This window comes from Panonychus citri, unplaced genomic scaffold, assembly GCF_014898815.1.
Source record: "Panonychus citri isolate SS breed McGregor unplaced genomic scaffold, ASM1489881v1 Contig00106, whole genome shotgun sequence".
Taxonomy (NCBI): Eukaryota; Metazoa; Arthropoda; class Arachnida; order Trombidiformes; family Tetranychidae; genus Panonychus; species Panonychus citri.
In genome coordinates, this window is record NW_026515511.1 from 125,721 (window position 1) to 142,063 (window position 16,343).

General features: G+C 32.2%; 4 protein-coding genes and 1 pseudogene across 5 annotated transcripts; 2 read left to right on the plus strand and 3 right to left on the minus strand.

The window, feature by feature from the left end:
• The first annotated feature begins 667 nt into the window (after positions 1–667).
• Positions 668–5,187, plus strand: LOC128389203 (menin-like). Its single transcript, XM_053348752.1, is given in 5 exon segments — positions 668–1,446; positions 2,869–3,146; positions 3,240–3,385; positions 3,387–4,345; positions 4,348–5,187. Coding segments are annotated over 5 exon segments (2,253 nt in total). The 5' UTR covers positions 668–1,037; the 3' UTR covers positions 4,809–5,187.
• LOC128389227 (uncharacterized) lies at positions 4,811–5,631 on the minus strand (the record flags this gene model as incomplete). The annotated part of the gene is made up of 2 exons (XM_053348774.1): positions 5,181–5,631; positions 4,811–4,980 (listed from the first exon to the last, which is right to left on the minus strand). Coding segments are annotated over exons 1-2 (495 nt in total), but the record flags the coding sequence as incomplete, so codon positions are not given.
• A 1,775-nt stretch (positions 5,632–7,406) lies between these two features.
• LOC128389204 (tetraspanin-13-like) lies at positions 7,407–9,220 on the plus strand. Its single transcript, XM_053348753.1, has 4 exons — positions 7,407–7,628; positions 7,821–7,988; positions 8,063–8,260; positions 8,677–9,220. The coding sequence occupies exons 1-4, from the start codon at positions 7,569–7,571 to the stop codon at positions 8,875–8,877; spliced, it is 627 nt and encodes a 208-aa protein (XP_053204728.1). The 5' UTR covers positions 7,407–7,568; the 3' UTR covers positions 8,878–9,220.
• Positions 9,221–9,292: 72 nt separating this feature from the next.
• Positions 9,293–14,618, minus strand: LOC128389202 (transcription factor SPT20 homolog). Of its 2 annotated transcripts, XM_053348750.1 has the most exons (11): positions 14,513–14,618; positions 14,371–14,440; positions 14,185–14,247; positions 12,719–13,998; positions 12,467–12,608; positions 12,150–12,272; positions 11,884–12,077; positions 11,569–11,777; positions 11,196–11,477; positions 10,679–10,861; positions 9,293–10,454 (listed from the first exon to the last, which is right to left on the minus strand). In XM_053348750.1, coding segments are annotated over exons 1-11 (3,159 nt in total). In that variant the 5' UTR covers positions 14,515–14,618; the 3' UTR covers positions 9,293–9,843. The 2 variants fall into 2 exon arrangements, with proteins under 2 accessions (XP_053204725.1, XP_053204726.1); XM_053348751.1 differs by lacking the exon at positions 10,679–10,861.
• A 322-nt stretch (positions 14,619–14,940) lies between these two features.
• LOC128389205 (cuticle protein 14-like) lies at positions 14,941–15,836 on the minus strand (annotated as a pseudogene).
• Positions 15,837–16,343: the final 507 nt, after the last annotated feature.

A 16,343-nucleotide genomic window follows, 5' to 3' on the forward strand; every position in this document is an offset into this window, starting at 1 on the left:
ACAATTGACACAATTGTACACTTTCAGATTTTTTTATATAATCTATTTACGACTTAAAATGCTAGTTAAATAAATCAAATTTAATATCCAAGGATAATGATGAGTTTATGATAATCTCGATTAGAGTATTGATTAGTTGCCAAACTATTGGAATTAGAAAAGAAAACAAAACTTACCTGAGCAAAAAAAGTTAATCATCTCAATGATAGTTAAATATCATTGAATAACAAACTTTAAAGATCTTAAAATCAACAGTAATTAACAGTAAATAACATAAATAATCAATTGAATACAATTATCTTAAATTAATATCAATAGAATTACAATTAACTTTGCAAAGAGAAACTTTGGATTCATTAGAATTGTTATATAATATGATTGATAGAAAAGAATGGAAAAAGTTAATTTCACCCTTCCAAACATGATAAACTGTACGGAAACGATCTCAACCTTTCAGAACAATCGAGTATTAATAAAATCAGTGACTAAAAATTGGAAAAATGATAAAATTAAACTTGGAAATCGTAACTTCAAAAATCGCGGGTAATCTTTTTCTCTCTTCTGATTGGCCGTTGGCTGTTGCTTCATTCATCTCTAGACCAATGAAAGTTTTTCCTTAACTCTTACCTTCTTGTTCAATGTTTACATCAATTACTTTCATCATAATTGTCATTTCAATTTAAACTTCCCTTTGTCTTTTAATTAAACTCATTTGGATAATTAATCAAAATCATCTTATTGTTTATCCTTTTAACCTTTTAAATACTTTACAACCATTTAAGAATCATGCTTATGTTGACTGTTTTAACCCTTTAATCTAATCCCTTTTTTTTTACTTTGTATTATCATCGTGATGTGATAATAGTGTTTTGTTTTTTTCTTTCTTGTTTTGTTTTTATTTTAACTCTTTTTTTCTCATCTTCATCTCGACTTAATTCTTCATCTCTTGTCATCCAGACAATCCTAAGAATTATATTAATTTAAATTGATGATATAACGGGAGTTTAAACAAGAATTGCAACTCTTAAACTGTAAACATGTCAAGTCGTCATAGACAATTCACCAGTCTACGTAGTTATTTTCCATTGAAAACTGTTGGAAATGTCGTCGATTTGGTTAAACGATGTATTGAATCAAATCAAACTGATTTAACTTTTCTCTCTATTCTTATGGGATACCTTGAGCACACATTAACTTGTGCACAACCTCGTATATCTACAACTTCGTCTACCTATACAACTAATTACAATGGTCATTGTTCATCTCATGGAAATCGTAGTGGAAGTGGTGATGCATCTTCATGTGATACAAATGGAAAAGACAGATCAGCATCACCTTTACTTTCCGATGATTCACCTTCTCAGGCTAAAGATCATTTTGAAATACCTTGGGTCAAATGGGAACATATTGAACCTTTGTACAAAAAATTTGTCACCCAAATCAAAGGTAAATTGTCCAATAATTATCACCCTAATTACTCTTAACTTTCACTCGCTTTAATTTACAAGAGAGAACAATTTAATTGAAAAGAAAATTCTATTCCATTTACCTGTAGTAAACTTCCATTGTTCTCACCATGCTTTTTAAAAGGCCGACTATCGAAAGATTAACCGCCAACATGAAGAAGCAAAACTTTGCTTTCTTTTCTTCCCTCTCTTTCTTAACCAGTTTTCATTTCTTTCGCTTTACTTTCTTCCAACTCTTTCTAACCCATTTCAGTTTACCTTTGTTAATATTTAGCTTTTTCTTTTTTACCTGATATTTTGATATCGCTCGTTATCATTTCTTTTTTCACTCAAAGAGTTAAGTTCTTTGTTTTTTTTCTCTCTCACTCTCACTCTCACTCTCTCTTTCCATTTCTTTTCCATTTATCTCTTTCTCCCTCATTTCAAACTCAGGTAACAATGGACATGAACACCATTATTATTATAAACTTGTTTCAAGGTTATTATTTTGAATGAAAGAGTTAAAACAACAGTCTAACTTTATAGAATCCACATCAGATGACCAAGAGTGACCAGAATAATTTTTTCTTTGACGAGATCATTTATATTTTCCTTAACTAATCTGCAATTTAAATTATTTTTTCAGATAAATTAACTTGACTCGATTCAATTAATCATTGAAAACAATAAATGAAATTACAATGACGATCATTGAGAATTTTATTGATATTTTCAATTAGCTTTTATTATTAATTCTCTTCCATATCAATTTACATGTTTAATTAATCTAGTGTATCTAATTAATATCCTCAAAAGTTTTATATTATTTAGGTATAGAAAATGATCTCTTATTTGATGAACATTTTCAATTTCGTCATTTAATTTAATAAAACTTTTAATTTTCAAATTTTAAATCAATTGAAAGTTTCTGTAAATTCTAGTCTTATGTTATTTCAATTTTAAACCATTTGATTTAATAATAATTTGAGGTTAATTGTCCTGTAATTTTCAATTAGTGTGAATCAGTCTTATTAATATTAATACATTTGAGCACAATTCCAACTTGTTCAACGTTTTAGGATTTTTGATAATTCGAAAAGGTCTTTCGAAGATGAAATTTAAAAAATGGACGAAAAACTATTTTCGATTAAAAATTAGTCGAAACCAATTTAAAATTGAATTAAAATTAAATTAGTTTTCAATGGGTAAAGTTCATATTATTCTGAAGTTTAAATTTGACGAGAGTTAATTAGCTTTCGAGTTTGACTTCAGGTAAAGTCAACTTAAAATCGACATAATTTCTGTTGGTATGATTTCAGTTTAGCGGCTTAATTGCATTTAGAATATCTTATTAGAAATTTATTTCTATTTCTATTTGATGCAATCTAATTTTATGTTGATTAATTTGATTTCATTTGCTTAGGTGCAGTCGATCATCATCCAAAGAAAACTACTCGTGACGTTATTAAGAAAGTGGTTGATTCCATTTGGTCCGATTTATCTCGAGGTTATTATACAAATAAACCTCATCTACAAACACTTTATTCTTATATCACCGAAGATAAACTCGATCGCTTCGGTGTATCTTATGCAGTCGCTGCTGCATGTCAAGTATTAGAGCTTAATGATGCCCGTTTGGCCTTGAGTGAAGATCACGCTTGGGTTATTTTCGGCGAACCTGGAAACGAACAGACTGCAGAGGTTGGTTTTATTTCGGTTCTCATTTGATTCAGAATATTAGTTGACAAATTTTATTTGGAATCTTTAATTGTTCTTATCTTTTTGTATTTTCAGATATCATGGAGAGGAAAAGGGAGTGAGGACAGAAGAGGACAACCCGTTGTTACTGCGAATTGCTGGTTGTACTTGAACGGTTATCCGGTTGTATGTTCCCCGCCTATGGTTTATGCTGCACTGGTTTCATGCATGAACCTTCTATTACCCATCAGCTGAATCTTGTCAATTAGCAGCTATTCAACAGAAAGTTTTATGGTATCTCTATGATAAGGGCTATTTATCCAAGTATCCAATGGGTATTGATAGTCTCGGTGATCTTGAGGAAGTTGGTGCGACAACTGAAGCAATTAGAGACGCTGGTAGATTGTTTCAAGAAGCAATCGAAGTGAACAAAAAATTTTATGAGAATCATCATGTTTATCCCTATTGTTTTATGGCAGGATATTATTTTCGTAATGGAAGATTTAAAGAAGCTCTTCAATCCTGGGCTGACGCTGCATCGGTTATTCGTCGTTACAATTATACTCGTGATGATGAAGAAATTTACAAAGAATTTCTTGAAATAGCGAATGATCTAATTCCTCACATGGTTAAAGTTGTTTCTGCGGGTGGATGTGAACCTAGTAGGGTTTCAGAAATTCCACTTCTTCAAGATCCTGAATGTTTTGCATCACTTTTGGCCTTTTACGATGGACTTTGTGGTTGGGAAGAGGAATCACCAACCCCCGTTTTACATATTGGTTGGGCTAAACCGTTCGTTGCCACAATATCTAAGTTCACATCTCATGTTCGTAATAAGGCACAGATAAGAATTAAAGATAATGATGGTCACCATCGTCTTCACATTAAAAGTAATCATGGTTATCATGGCTACCAAATGAATGAAGAAAGCCAATCAAATTACTCTGATCAAAATACTTTGGATGGTAGTAGAAAAGGAAACAGTCCCAAAACTTCAGGTAAAAATAATAAAGAGAAAGAGCCATCCAAATCTCCATCATCACCGATAAGAACTCCTGATGAAATTATCAAGTCTATCGAAGATGGTCTTAAGGAAGATGGAGAAAGGATCGAACATGACCTTAAATCAGGTACATACGACAAAGACGAGCTTGACCCTCGAATAGTCGGAATGGCCTCTACCTGTTCAGACTCAACACTTAATTCGAAAATGCTTTAAATATTTCTTGTCAACCAAGTTTAGATCGGACAAATGTTGCTCACTCGTCAAGTGATCAATCAATCGGATCATCTGAAAATGGTAGGAAATCAACATCAATTGAACATTCCAAGAGTGGAACTACGATCGATAGTCCTGACGATTCAGATCCTAAACGTGATGATCAACGACAAGAGACAAATAGTGAAGCTGTTGTTTACCTCCAAAGTCAGAAGATGATTGGATTGAAAGATTTATTATTAGCTGATAAGTTGAACACTTCAGCTATTCAATTACAGCTAACAGCCCAATCTCAAGTTCATATTTCCAAGCGACCCAGACTAGGATCATTTGGTTCTGGTCATCAACAGCAAGGTGAATTTGACTTCCTTGCAACAACCACTATTTCCACTTCCGTATCATCAGTTTCAGGAGTCAGATCAAGCAAAAGAACTCGAAGAGATTGAAAATTGGGTGGAGATGTTTCTGTTGATTTATTTTCGATATTTTCCCATTGACCATAAGGATCGTATTTATATCCTAGTGCACCAATTAACGGAACATTATCTCGATTAATTCCCATCTTTTGTTGTTCATCAATTGTCAAATATCCTGAGCTCGGCGGTTCCCAAATGGTTTCTGAAAACAATAAATTCATCAAGTTATATATTTGATAAGAGAGAAAGAAAAAGAAAAAGAAAACAGAAACAACAAGAGACCGAAAGAGAGACTCAGAGAGAGAGAGAGAGAGAGCAATCAATTAACTATTAACAACTAATTATTGATTATTAATTATTAATATTAATACTTGTATCTAAATGTTGAGAGTTTAAACTTACCCAAAGTTTTTCTATTCCAATAATAAGCTTTTCCCTCTGATGTTTTAGATTCTAACCATTGATATTTTTTGCTCATTTTACTCGTAATTGTATCTAAAGCTTTTTCTCGACCCGAAACCAGAATTTTATTTTCCTCCATACAATCTCCATAAATGGAAACACCACCACCACCGAATCTATTTCCTGCTAACGATGTACTTGCCTCATCTTTCGGCATTTTAATTGTAGAGATCATTGATTTAGTTGTTGCTAATTCTTGTACTTTACTTGTATCAGCTGCTATGTCTTTACTAAACGCACTCAGAGCAGCAGCTTCAATCTTCATCAATTGTGAATTGTATTTATCAGTCTCATGCTTTTGAACTTGATTACGTTTAGTAAGCTACAATACAAATTATTCAAATGAAATAAAAAGTAAAAAGTAAAAATAAAAATTAAAACAAATCAAATAAACATATGACTCAAAAGGAGTCAAAAAAAACATTACATTACCTCTGAAAGCTTTTTCTTGACATTATTCTGATGGCGAAGGCCTCGTTCATGAAACTCGACACTCTGTCAACATCCTATTCTCACTTTTCATTCTTCATCATTTCTGTTTTTCGACCCTCATCTTTACTTTCAAAGTGAAAATTTCACAGATTTTCTCAAAAATATTCAAAATTTCATTCATCATTTTTTCTTATTCATTTTCTCACGTAACAGTAAAAAGTAGATTCAAATTGTGTTCAAAGCGAAAACTCCTCATCCGAGTCTGAAGCAGAAATTGTTCACCACAAAACAACGAAAACTCATTCTCATCTACCTGCACAATGAATCGTTTATCATAATCAATTCTGTGACGACAATGACTTCCAATAAAGGACACGCACGTATATTGAACTTACGATCTACAATCAATCCAATTGATTGCTGTTAGTACAAGACAGGAATCGCTTAATCGTTTATTAAAATACCTACCAACCTACGATTCCATCACGAATGACCAGATTGAACATCTCAAAGAAATTCGTAGAGATTAATCAATGAATATCTCCAAGAAAATTATAAAATGTATTAGAACAAACCAATTCACCGAATCAAAAGAATTGATCTTGAACTTGACGAAGAAACTTTCAAATCAATTGAGAAACTTAAAGTCCAACAATTAACTTCTTTCATACTGATCGCTCGTTAGTATTATACACCTAATCTAGGAGATTAAATTTTAACATTGTTTCAGTTAATTGTTGCTAATTCTTGTCAACTATGGAAAAAACAATTCAAATGTAGAGTAAAAATGAGAAAAATAAAATAACATTACATTAGCTTTATGAGCTTTTTCTTGGCACTATTTCGAAAACTTTTTACATGAAACTCGAAATTCGAACTGAAAAAAACTAGAAAATATAGAAAAGAACAGAAATATTATCAATTACCAATCAATAGTATTAATAATTGTTTCTTAATTATGATGCTATTCGTTGGTGATGAAAAGAAACCAAATAGTAAACATTGATTAGTAACCTTTGTTTATTACGAGTGAAAAGAAGAAGTGAAATCAATTACCGTATCCGCGCGCACAGTGGCTCCCGGCCAATAAATGAATCGCGACAGTTACAAGCGTCTTTCAATAAAATACGCTTGCGTCAAATCTCAGAAAAATTAATTCAGAAAAATGTTTTTTCGACCAGTTTAAAGGCCCGGGGCGGAAACAATTGAATGTAAACAACAGAGACTAATAATTAATAGCCAATGACATCTAACCGGACAATTCAAAAATTAAACAAAAAAATTAAATAATCGTTAGTTTGACTGTGTTAGACCCTCACAGCCCTTTTTCATCGATTATCACCATTTGTGGTCAAACTCAACCCGATTTATTTCTCAAAAAAAATAAACTGATTAATTTTTTTTCTCTTTTTCGATTAATTGATTGATCAATTGTTGATTACACTGAGTTTCCCAGGTGATTCTCTTCTAATCGAATTGTAAAAAGTAGTTGACTGATCGGTTATAAGAGCTGTGGACTTTAAAATGAACGAAAAAAGTGCTTGTAATTGAGTTGGCTCATTTTCTTGCCGGGGGCCACTGTGCGCGCGGATACGGTAATTAGTGTTGAGGCAATTATCTTCCAACATGATCGCTCCTTCTGTTATCATCCCTCATCATTTACCTGAAATTAATTTCTCTTTCTTCATCCTCTGTCTTTTTCCACCTTTCCGACTCCTCCTTTCACCGAGGAAACTGTTTACTCAAATGGTTTCATTTCCTCGAGTTGACTCCATGTCTTTTACCGTTAACTCTTATTGTCATTCACATTTCCACTCATCTCTTCAACCAACACAAATTAAATTGTTTATTCCTCATAATTGCAAATTGTAATCACCACAATTCATCCATTAAATCATGTGCGGTGGATTTACATGCACCCGTAATGCATTATCAGCATTGAACATTCTGTACACGGTAAGTTGATTAACCATCACAATTAGAACCAAAAATGATCAATGATGTTTACAATCATCATTTTCGGTCTACAATCACATAAACATAATCAACAATTGGAATAACTTTCCATATGTTTCTCTTACTTTAAATTACAATTGATTTCCATTTTCTAATTATTGTGCTTTTACTAATCACTAATTAACTTATTAGCTGGTTTCATGTTTGTTAATTGCTGTTGCGACTTATGCTCGATATTCATCAATCGTTGGTAATATTGAAATTGTTCAAGTTTTCGTAGGATGTGGTGTCTTTTTGGCCCTTTTGTCCCTCATGGGCTTGATTGGTGCCGCTAAACATCATCAAGTTATCTTGTTTTTCGTAAGTTTATCTAATTTAATTTCATCCAGTCATTTAATTCTGTCTGATGATCAATTATTTACTCTCTCATTCAGTACATGGTGATTCTGTTCCTGCTGTTCGTGGTTCAATTTTGTATCGCCATCGCTTGTCTCTCAATCAGTGACACCCAAAAGCTTGACATCGCCACCAAAGGCTGGAATTCATCAAATGTTCAAACTCGAGACGAGGCTCAATTGTTTTTTAATTGCTGTGGTTTTGATTCATCTCCATTACCTGATCAATGTCTCCATGTAAGTCCCTTTTTCTTTACATCATATTCACTATTCAATGACTGAATTAAGGTTCATTTCGTCTTAAAAAAAATTAGCGAATCAACTAGTTCAGTGATTACAAAATTCATTGATTTGAGTTTCATTATGAATTAAACTACGTCTCTTTGATTATTTTATTCATGAGTAACTTTGAGTCTTACAATTAATGATCAATTTGATTGTAATCTATCATCTTAATCATCATAATTTACCTTCTTGAGACTCAAATGATAAAATCGAGTCACTTTTTCAAAACCAATTGACATCTTATACACTTTCCTTATCTTTGTTAATTAATTGCTTGGTTGTAAACTAAAAGACAAATTGATTGAAGAAATTGCCACAATTGTGATTGTTTCTAATTAATTTTCGATCCTCTTGTTTTCCATTTTCAGATAACATCATGTTGTAAATCACAAACTGACTGTCATTGTACAACCTGTAAATACAAAATCGTCACCGCAATTAACAATGGACTTGAAATAACGGGATCACTCGGACTATTTTTCAGTTTCACTGAATTTCTCGGTGTTTGGTTAACAATCCGTTACAGGAATCAGAAAAATCCACGTGCAGATCCGAGTGCATTTCTGTGAAATCAAATCAACAATTAACTCAAACCCCCAAATTAAATATTAATAATCTAATCTGCTTGATTCAAGCCCGTTGGACAAACCAACTCTCCCTGTCCATCTCTAATCACAATTAGACACATTCCACCATAACAATTACCTTAATTATCTCACTCTAATCAATGTGTCTTAAATTGCCAAACAACAAAACGTGACAGTTGCAAAAAAATTGATTCCATTGGAATAGAAATGATTTTCTCCTCTGTGAAAACGATGTTAATTGTAATAATCAACTAATCACTTCTAAATTAACCTTCCATTAGTCTCAAAGAGTTGTGTGTTTACAAGTTAATTAAATGTATATACTTGTGTTCAAGTCTAAATGTATTTTGACTGAGTGAATAATTAAAGATCATCATTGGAATCAAAACATCAATGATTGAATGTTGAAAAAATTTTCTTCTTAATTTATTAGATATAAATAAATCACACTGACAGTTGCTTTTAAATTGTAAGAACACTGATCAATTAATTAATCGAATAGAAATTACATAATATAAAAAATCATAAAGATCTTTGAGGTTTTTGCTTAGTATTTTCATCACCATGTACAAACAATGAATGAAACGGAAACTCCACTTGATGAGTTATAATTAGTGTCCATTAGTTAATGAACCATTTAATTTGTTTATAACAGCAGAAAATTGAGAATTTGATTGATTAGATTTTGTTTTGTTTTTTTATATTCAAATAAGGCAATGATTTTTTTCACAGTTCAACTAATCATCAACCTAAAGTTATTTTTTGAGTTGACCTTTAGGTTGAGGTGATGGTGAAAATGGAGATGTTCAAATATGAAGCACACTTTGCATGGCGAAGTAATTTACATGAAAACAATTAAAGGAATTAAATCTTATGGCTACTATTTAAACTGATATCAGTTAATTGTCTAACAAGCTCATTTAGCCATGTGTAGCAGTTTAGGCTTGACTAGACCTGCTTTCTTGAATCATAGTCAATGAGAAAGGCTCGTTGATGAGGATGAAGTTGTTGCTGTAGTTGTGGTTGGGATTGTGGTGGTTGGGGTAGAAGTTGTTGTTGTTGTTGTTGTTGTTGATGCAGATGAGAAAGTGTTTGTTGAGGATGAATATATGCTTGAGTCTGTGGATGTGGTTGAAGTTGTTGTTGAGAATGTTGAACTTGAGGGTGGATTGTATGAAGTTGTTGTGGTTGATTATTAATTTGATGGTTCATTTGGTGATTTATCTGTTGATTGATTTTTTGATGCTGTTGCAGATTAACAATATTATTATTTGTAACTGCTGCAGTCATCGCCGTTTGGGCTTGACTAGAGCCACTTCCTTGCATCATTGTTAATGAGATTGGAACTGCGATCTGTTGTTGAGAGACTCCTTGAATGTTTGGAAATGAAACCAAATTATGAAGCCGCAAATTTGAACATTGAGCCAGATTGAGACTTGCGAGATTAATTCCTTGAGGAAGATTAGTATTGGTACCAGGATTAGTACCAGTTATGGTATAAGTTCCGAGAGGTAGAGATGGAGCAACAACAAGAGTCTCTGATTGAGATTTACCATCATCTAAATAGGAGAAAAGATCATTGAGAAAAAAAAGGAAAAAAATTAGGAAAATTGACAATAAATTACATTACATGTAGAAAATGAATAAACAATAACTTAAAATACAAAAGGGTTAATATGCGAAGTAAGCAAAATGGAAAATAAAACGGAATAGAATATAAATTGAACAGATAAATAAATTGGAATTATCAAAACAAGAAAAGGTAAAAAGAGATTTAAAGTACTCGGTAAATTGGTCGATCCATAGACTTGAGGTACACTAGTAAGAAAAAGAGTCGGAATTGTTTGGCGCTCGGCAATCGCAGCATTGCGAATGATAGTCTTGGACTGAAGCAGATTAGTTGTTGATTCGATTGGTATAAATGAGGCTGATGGTTTAATTGTCTTAAGTTGCTTGTTAATTAATACTATAATTCAGTTGGTTAGAATTGGCGAGAGAGAGAGAGAGAATGATAGAAGAAAATAGAAAGCAAAGGGGGAGGCGAGATTAATAGTAAATGGTTATAATATTATTAATCAATGTCGATTGTTTTAATTAAGCAATAGCTTGAGAAAATTAGAAAGCGGTGAGAAAGGTTTTCTTAATCAATGGAAACTATTTAAAAGGGTGTTGAAAATAGAAGCTTACAATTATCTTTGGTTAGACAATTTTAAAGAGAGATGAAGATGAAAATTCTGATGATTTTCACTATCTACCAAGGATAATTGTAAGTTTTTATTTTCAACAGTTATTATTATTACCTTGATCCAAGTTCCTGTGGTTGGAAATACAATTAGAATCAACCTGGATTGCAGATTGGTTAGGAGAAGTAAATTCGTTGATTGGAATTGTTAAAGATGAGCAAGTGCTTGTTGATGGTATTGAATTTGTTATTTGGTTGGGTGATGGTGTCAATGAAGATGAAGTTGATGGTGTTAAGGTTGAAGGTGTTGATGTTGGCGTGGTGGTAGTTGCGGTTGATAAATTACTTGAAAGTAAAGATGAGGACAATTTACGAGGTTGATTTCGTAACACAGATACAGCTGATTAGAGAAAAGGTGAGAGGAAAATATCAAATTAGAAGCAAATTGAAAAGGGTTAATCTATTATGTTTTAAGTGATTAAATTTGATACCATTTTTTTGATTGGTTTGGATAATCTTTGGTTTTTTGGAGACATTTTCCCTTCCCTCTGAATCTTCAGTGTCGTTTAAAGTTGGACCGTTAATTTGAATGGCAGAGTTTGTATAAGTCACTTTGGGAGGTTGATTGGTTGATTTATGAGTAATTTTAACAGGTTTCCTACCGTTTTCAGTTAATATCTCTTTGAATTGGTCAATATATCTTGAAAAGCAGGAAAAAAAATGATAAATATATTTAGATAGCAGTTTATCTTAACCGGAATGACTGAGTACAAATGATAACACGAACAATGATTTTGTCTACTTACTTATCGACCATATCTTTATGGCCTAAATGGAAGGTAGATGAATTTCCGGTTCTATTGCTGTTGTCTTTTCTCTTATCGAGGAACAATTTTCCAAAATAACAATCATCTATGGGCCGATGATAAATTACTACACATGTGACTGAGGAACGACCTTCATTACTGAGAAACTCCATAATATATTCATCAGATCTAATCTGTTATAGAGAAATGAAAGAAATTTAATTCATGTGTCAAGAGAGAAAAGTAAATAAAAATGATTAACTTACTAATGAATTATCACATTTCAGGTTAACGGGTTCGAGTTTTTTGGCAAACTTTTCAATCTCAACCAGTTTGGGGTCAATTGGTTCGATTGTACAATTATTATTCATCACATTTACATTATTTATCTGTAGATAGAGAGAGAGAGAAGGTAAAGTAAAGTAAATTTATCCTTTTTGAACGTTGACCAAAGGTGAATGGATAAGATGAAGAGAATTTTGAACAATTCAGAAAGATGATGTAGAGACAATAATCTACTGAATTCTATTACAATCATCACAAGAATATCCACCGAGAAAAGGTAAATGATGATGATGCACACCTTTTTATTCAATCTGGTAGTAATTGGAGTTCGGTCTTTCCGATTTTGAAGAAAATCGAACAGTTCTAATCCTCTAGGAGCAGGTAGGCTTTCGAACTTTTTAATCTTATTTCGATATACTTGTGAGTTCTTTTTGGTAGATCTGTCAAAAAAGAGAAAAGAATACCAGAAGAGAGAAGAGATAATCCATGAGTAAAGGAGAGAAAGAGAAATAAAATGGGAACACTGGATAGAAGTGAATGAATCGGTTACCTTTCTATTTTCTTTGATGCTTTAAACCATCTTTTCTCATAATCCAATTTATTTGAAACTATTGCGACAACGGGATTAGGGTCAAGGCAAAGAGGTTCAGCCGTTTCGAGGATTATTTTAGCTTCCAATGTTGTCTTTTCTTCTTGAGTCCATTTTTTTAGATGAGATAGAGATGAGGTAAGTCGAGCGATATCATTAAGTAGCGTTTGATTGGTTGGCCTAAGGCGAACAAAACAAGATTCGTAATTTTTATTTTGGTCATTTGCAGTTGATGATGAAGTAGTTTTCCGATAGTCTCGAACCTCCATGAAAATGGAGCCGCAATAAAACAGCTGATGATCATTATTCTCATTGAAATCATCAAAGATATCAACCAACATTGGAGGAAGTTCACCATTGTCAATAAAGTCCAACAAATCTTCCTCTTCGTAAGGTAATCTTATGGTCTCTATGAATTCGGGTTCAGAGGTCGGGTCAACATTTTTTTCACTTTCTATCGGTTCTTTACATTTGGTACGATTATGATCAGCAGAATTCTTATCATGGGCAGAATGATTAACGTCCTTCTTATTGTTGTTGAATATGTTATTATTTGTTGTCTTTTTGTTATTATCACCGCTTTTAGGACTAATACCATTTGAACTGTTAATATTATTATAAAGATTATTTTTCTCACTGTTGTTGAAACAATTTTTCATTCCAATGGAATAACCCTCATTGTTTGGGTATAGATTTAAAATTAAATAATTTAAACTGAATTTGGTCACTAGTCTTTCAATCAATCGCCTTTCCAAAGGAGATCCATTTGTATTGGTTTCTTCATCTTCATTCTCCTCTTCCTTTAATTCTAGATAAGTTTGGATCATTTTTCTTTTGAGATCATTAAAAGGTTCCAACTCAGAATCACCGGTTTCATTGTCACTCTTTTCGCCGGCCTCATTTAACGGATTATTGTCCAAATGTTGAGGTTTTTGTTTAGCTGTTTTACTTGTCATCGTGTTAGAACATTTTTCTCTGACCGATATCAATGTTTTACTTTCCTCTGGCTGTGTTAAACTGGACATCACCCCAAATCTATTGCTTCCTAAAGATGTACTTGGTTTATCTCGTTGAGATTTATTTGTATTGGAAATGGATTTAGTGTATGTTAATCCTTGTACTTTATTTGGATCAGCTGCTTTATCTTTACTAAATGCACTCATGGTTGCAGAATCTATTTTCATCCTCTCGCCATTCAATTTATCAGCTTCATGTTTTTGAACTTGATTACGTTTAGAAAGCTAAAAGAATATATTAAAAAAATACATCATTAGAACAATGAGAAAGAAAAAAAAACTCTACTCATTCATCACATAGAAATTAAAGATGAGGAGAGAAAAAAAAATCAAACAAAATATCACAAACATATGACCAAGATCAGTGATGGAAAAACAAAAACAAAAACAAATTGTAACACATTAAATTACCTCCGTTAATCTTTTCTTAACAGCATTTTGATGGCGAAGACCTTTCTCGTGAAATTCGCCAGTCTGTCACAATAGAAGAACCGCACAATCCAATTAAAAGGAAATTCGAAAATAAAAAAGATTCACAAATTTAAATGAAACAATTTAAAGAGAAAAGAAACATCACCAAGAGAAGAAAAAACTTACACCTTTATCAGTAAACCAACATTTACAGACTTCACAAAATTTCTTTGGAATAGCTTTCCAATATTCGGACCTAGAGAAAAACAAGATGTTCAATTGTAATGGAGGAATAGAAATACTCTAAATCGGTTCATCATCTACTTACATAGTAATAATTTAGAATGTAAATTAGAAAATAATCACAATTAAAAGTCTATTTGTTAATTTAGTTACTAGTAACCAAGTAGTTACCCGATAATCTAAAGACTTTCATCAAACATCAATAGAGAAAAGTGTGATAGAAACTCCATCTAACGAAGGTTAATGTAACCTCCATCTTCAGTTTTTCTTTTAAAAACGAATCAATTTTTTGCCGATTTCGATTAAATTTGATTACTTTTAGTTAATTTTATTTTTAGTCTTAATTAATCAATTCAATTCTTTCTTCTCTTTTCATCTTGGGAGAAATGTGAAAATCTTCGTTGAATGAATTACCTTTAACTCGTTTGAACCTTTTGTGTCTTTTAGATTTTGTAAATATGAATGAAACTTTGAATCGATTTGGACTGATGGAAACAGAAAAGTTGTAGAGACTTGTGATCTAAATGTAATTTTATTGTAAATGTTGATCAATTAACTTACAGAGATCATGATAATGATGCTTTTGCTAAAGATAATGAGAAAGTTTAGAAATTAGAATAAATAAAATATACATTGTGGCGCTTTTAGAAGAAGGAGATTGACAATAATTAGAGTTTCGAAGGAGAAGAAGAGATTATTAGGAAAGAAGCTTAGTTTTTGGCCCAATTGTCGTGTTTGTTTTGTTGTTTCCATGAATCTTTATTATTCCAAGAATCTTTGTTATTCCATGAATCGTGATTCTGTCCGTGGTATGGACCATGTTGGTATTGGTTTTGATATTGGTTTCGGTGTTGGTTGTAATTGTTGTATTGGTTTGGGTATTGGTTTCCATTGTTCCATGAGCCAACATGATGACGACCATCATGATTGTAACCATCATGGTGATTGTAATGGTTTCCCTTGTTTCCTGAGATAATATTAGTGTAACTGTGACCAGAAGGATCAGCACCATTGTAAATGGCATCAGCAGAGTCGATTGAGTCAACAGATGGTTCGTTTGAGTCAATTTAACTCGGAATCCACTTTTATCGGCAATATAGTTAACAGTTCGGTGACGACCATCGGCAAGTTTAAGTCCATATGAACCGTGGACATTACCCCAACCATCACCAGATTCTTGTCGGTAGTTGGATGATCCCCGGATCATTGATATCATAACCAAAATTGTATTTTCCACTCACATCTTGGTTTCGATAAATTTTACTCTGACCTCCGTCACCGTGATTTGTAGCACTAATTGTTGTAGAAATGGCAACAAGAGCAAAGAAAATAATAGCAACCAATTGATTCATTTTTGTAATAGAAAAGTTTTAAATGTTTTCGTTTAGTTGTTTTTGTTGTTGTTTTCGTTATTGGTTTGGACAGTTGAATGATAATTTCTCGAAACTTCTTTCGTTTTATATAGTAGACGAAAAGTGAAAATATCAATTTTAGAATATCTAAAATACTAATCGAGTGAGAATAAGGAACGAGTAGGACACAAAAAAAAACGGTAATTAAGATAAAATCGAGTAGAAAAAGCGGAAAAAGTTCATCTTGATAATTTTCAATGTAAGAGTGAGTTGATTTGGTAGCAAATTCTTTTCCCGTATGGCCAAAAATCAACATCAAAATTTATCGTTTTCGTGAAAGTTCAATTTATGCTGAGGAATCACAATTATTAATTTTTGATATTTATAATTATCCCGCTAGTGCGATTATCTTGTTGGTAAAGGCTCTAAACATCTATTAATATTAATTTAAGCCAGAAATAAGAATTTTTTTTATTTGGTCAAGTGAATAAAAGTTAAGGGCTAAATAAGGGTCAAAGGACCAGAATTCATCTGAATTAACTCTGTCAACTATACTCTGATAAA

Coding starts and splice junctions, on each gene's coding strand:
- LOC128389204 (XM_053348753.1), top strand. CDS start 7,569: ATGTGCGGTGGATTTACATGCACCCGTAATGCATTATCAGCATTGAAC. Junction 7,629..7,820: donor CATTGAACATTCTGTACACG/GTAAGTTGATTA, acceptor TTAACTTATTAG/CTGGTTTCATGTTTGTTAAT. Junction 7,989..8,062: donor ATCAAGTTATCTTGTTTTTC/GTAAGTTTATCT, acceptor TCTCTCATTCAG/TACATGGTGATTCTGTTCCT.
- LOC128389202 (XM_053348750.1), bottom strand. Junction 14,248..14,370: donor GTTGGTTTACTGATAAAGGT/GTAAGTTTTTTC, acceptor CTATTGTGACAG/ACTGGCGAATTTCACGAGAA. Junction 12,609..12,718: donor GCATCAAAGAAAATAGAAAG/GTAACCGATTCA, acceptor CTTTTTTGACAG/ATCTACCAAAAAGAACTCAC.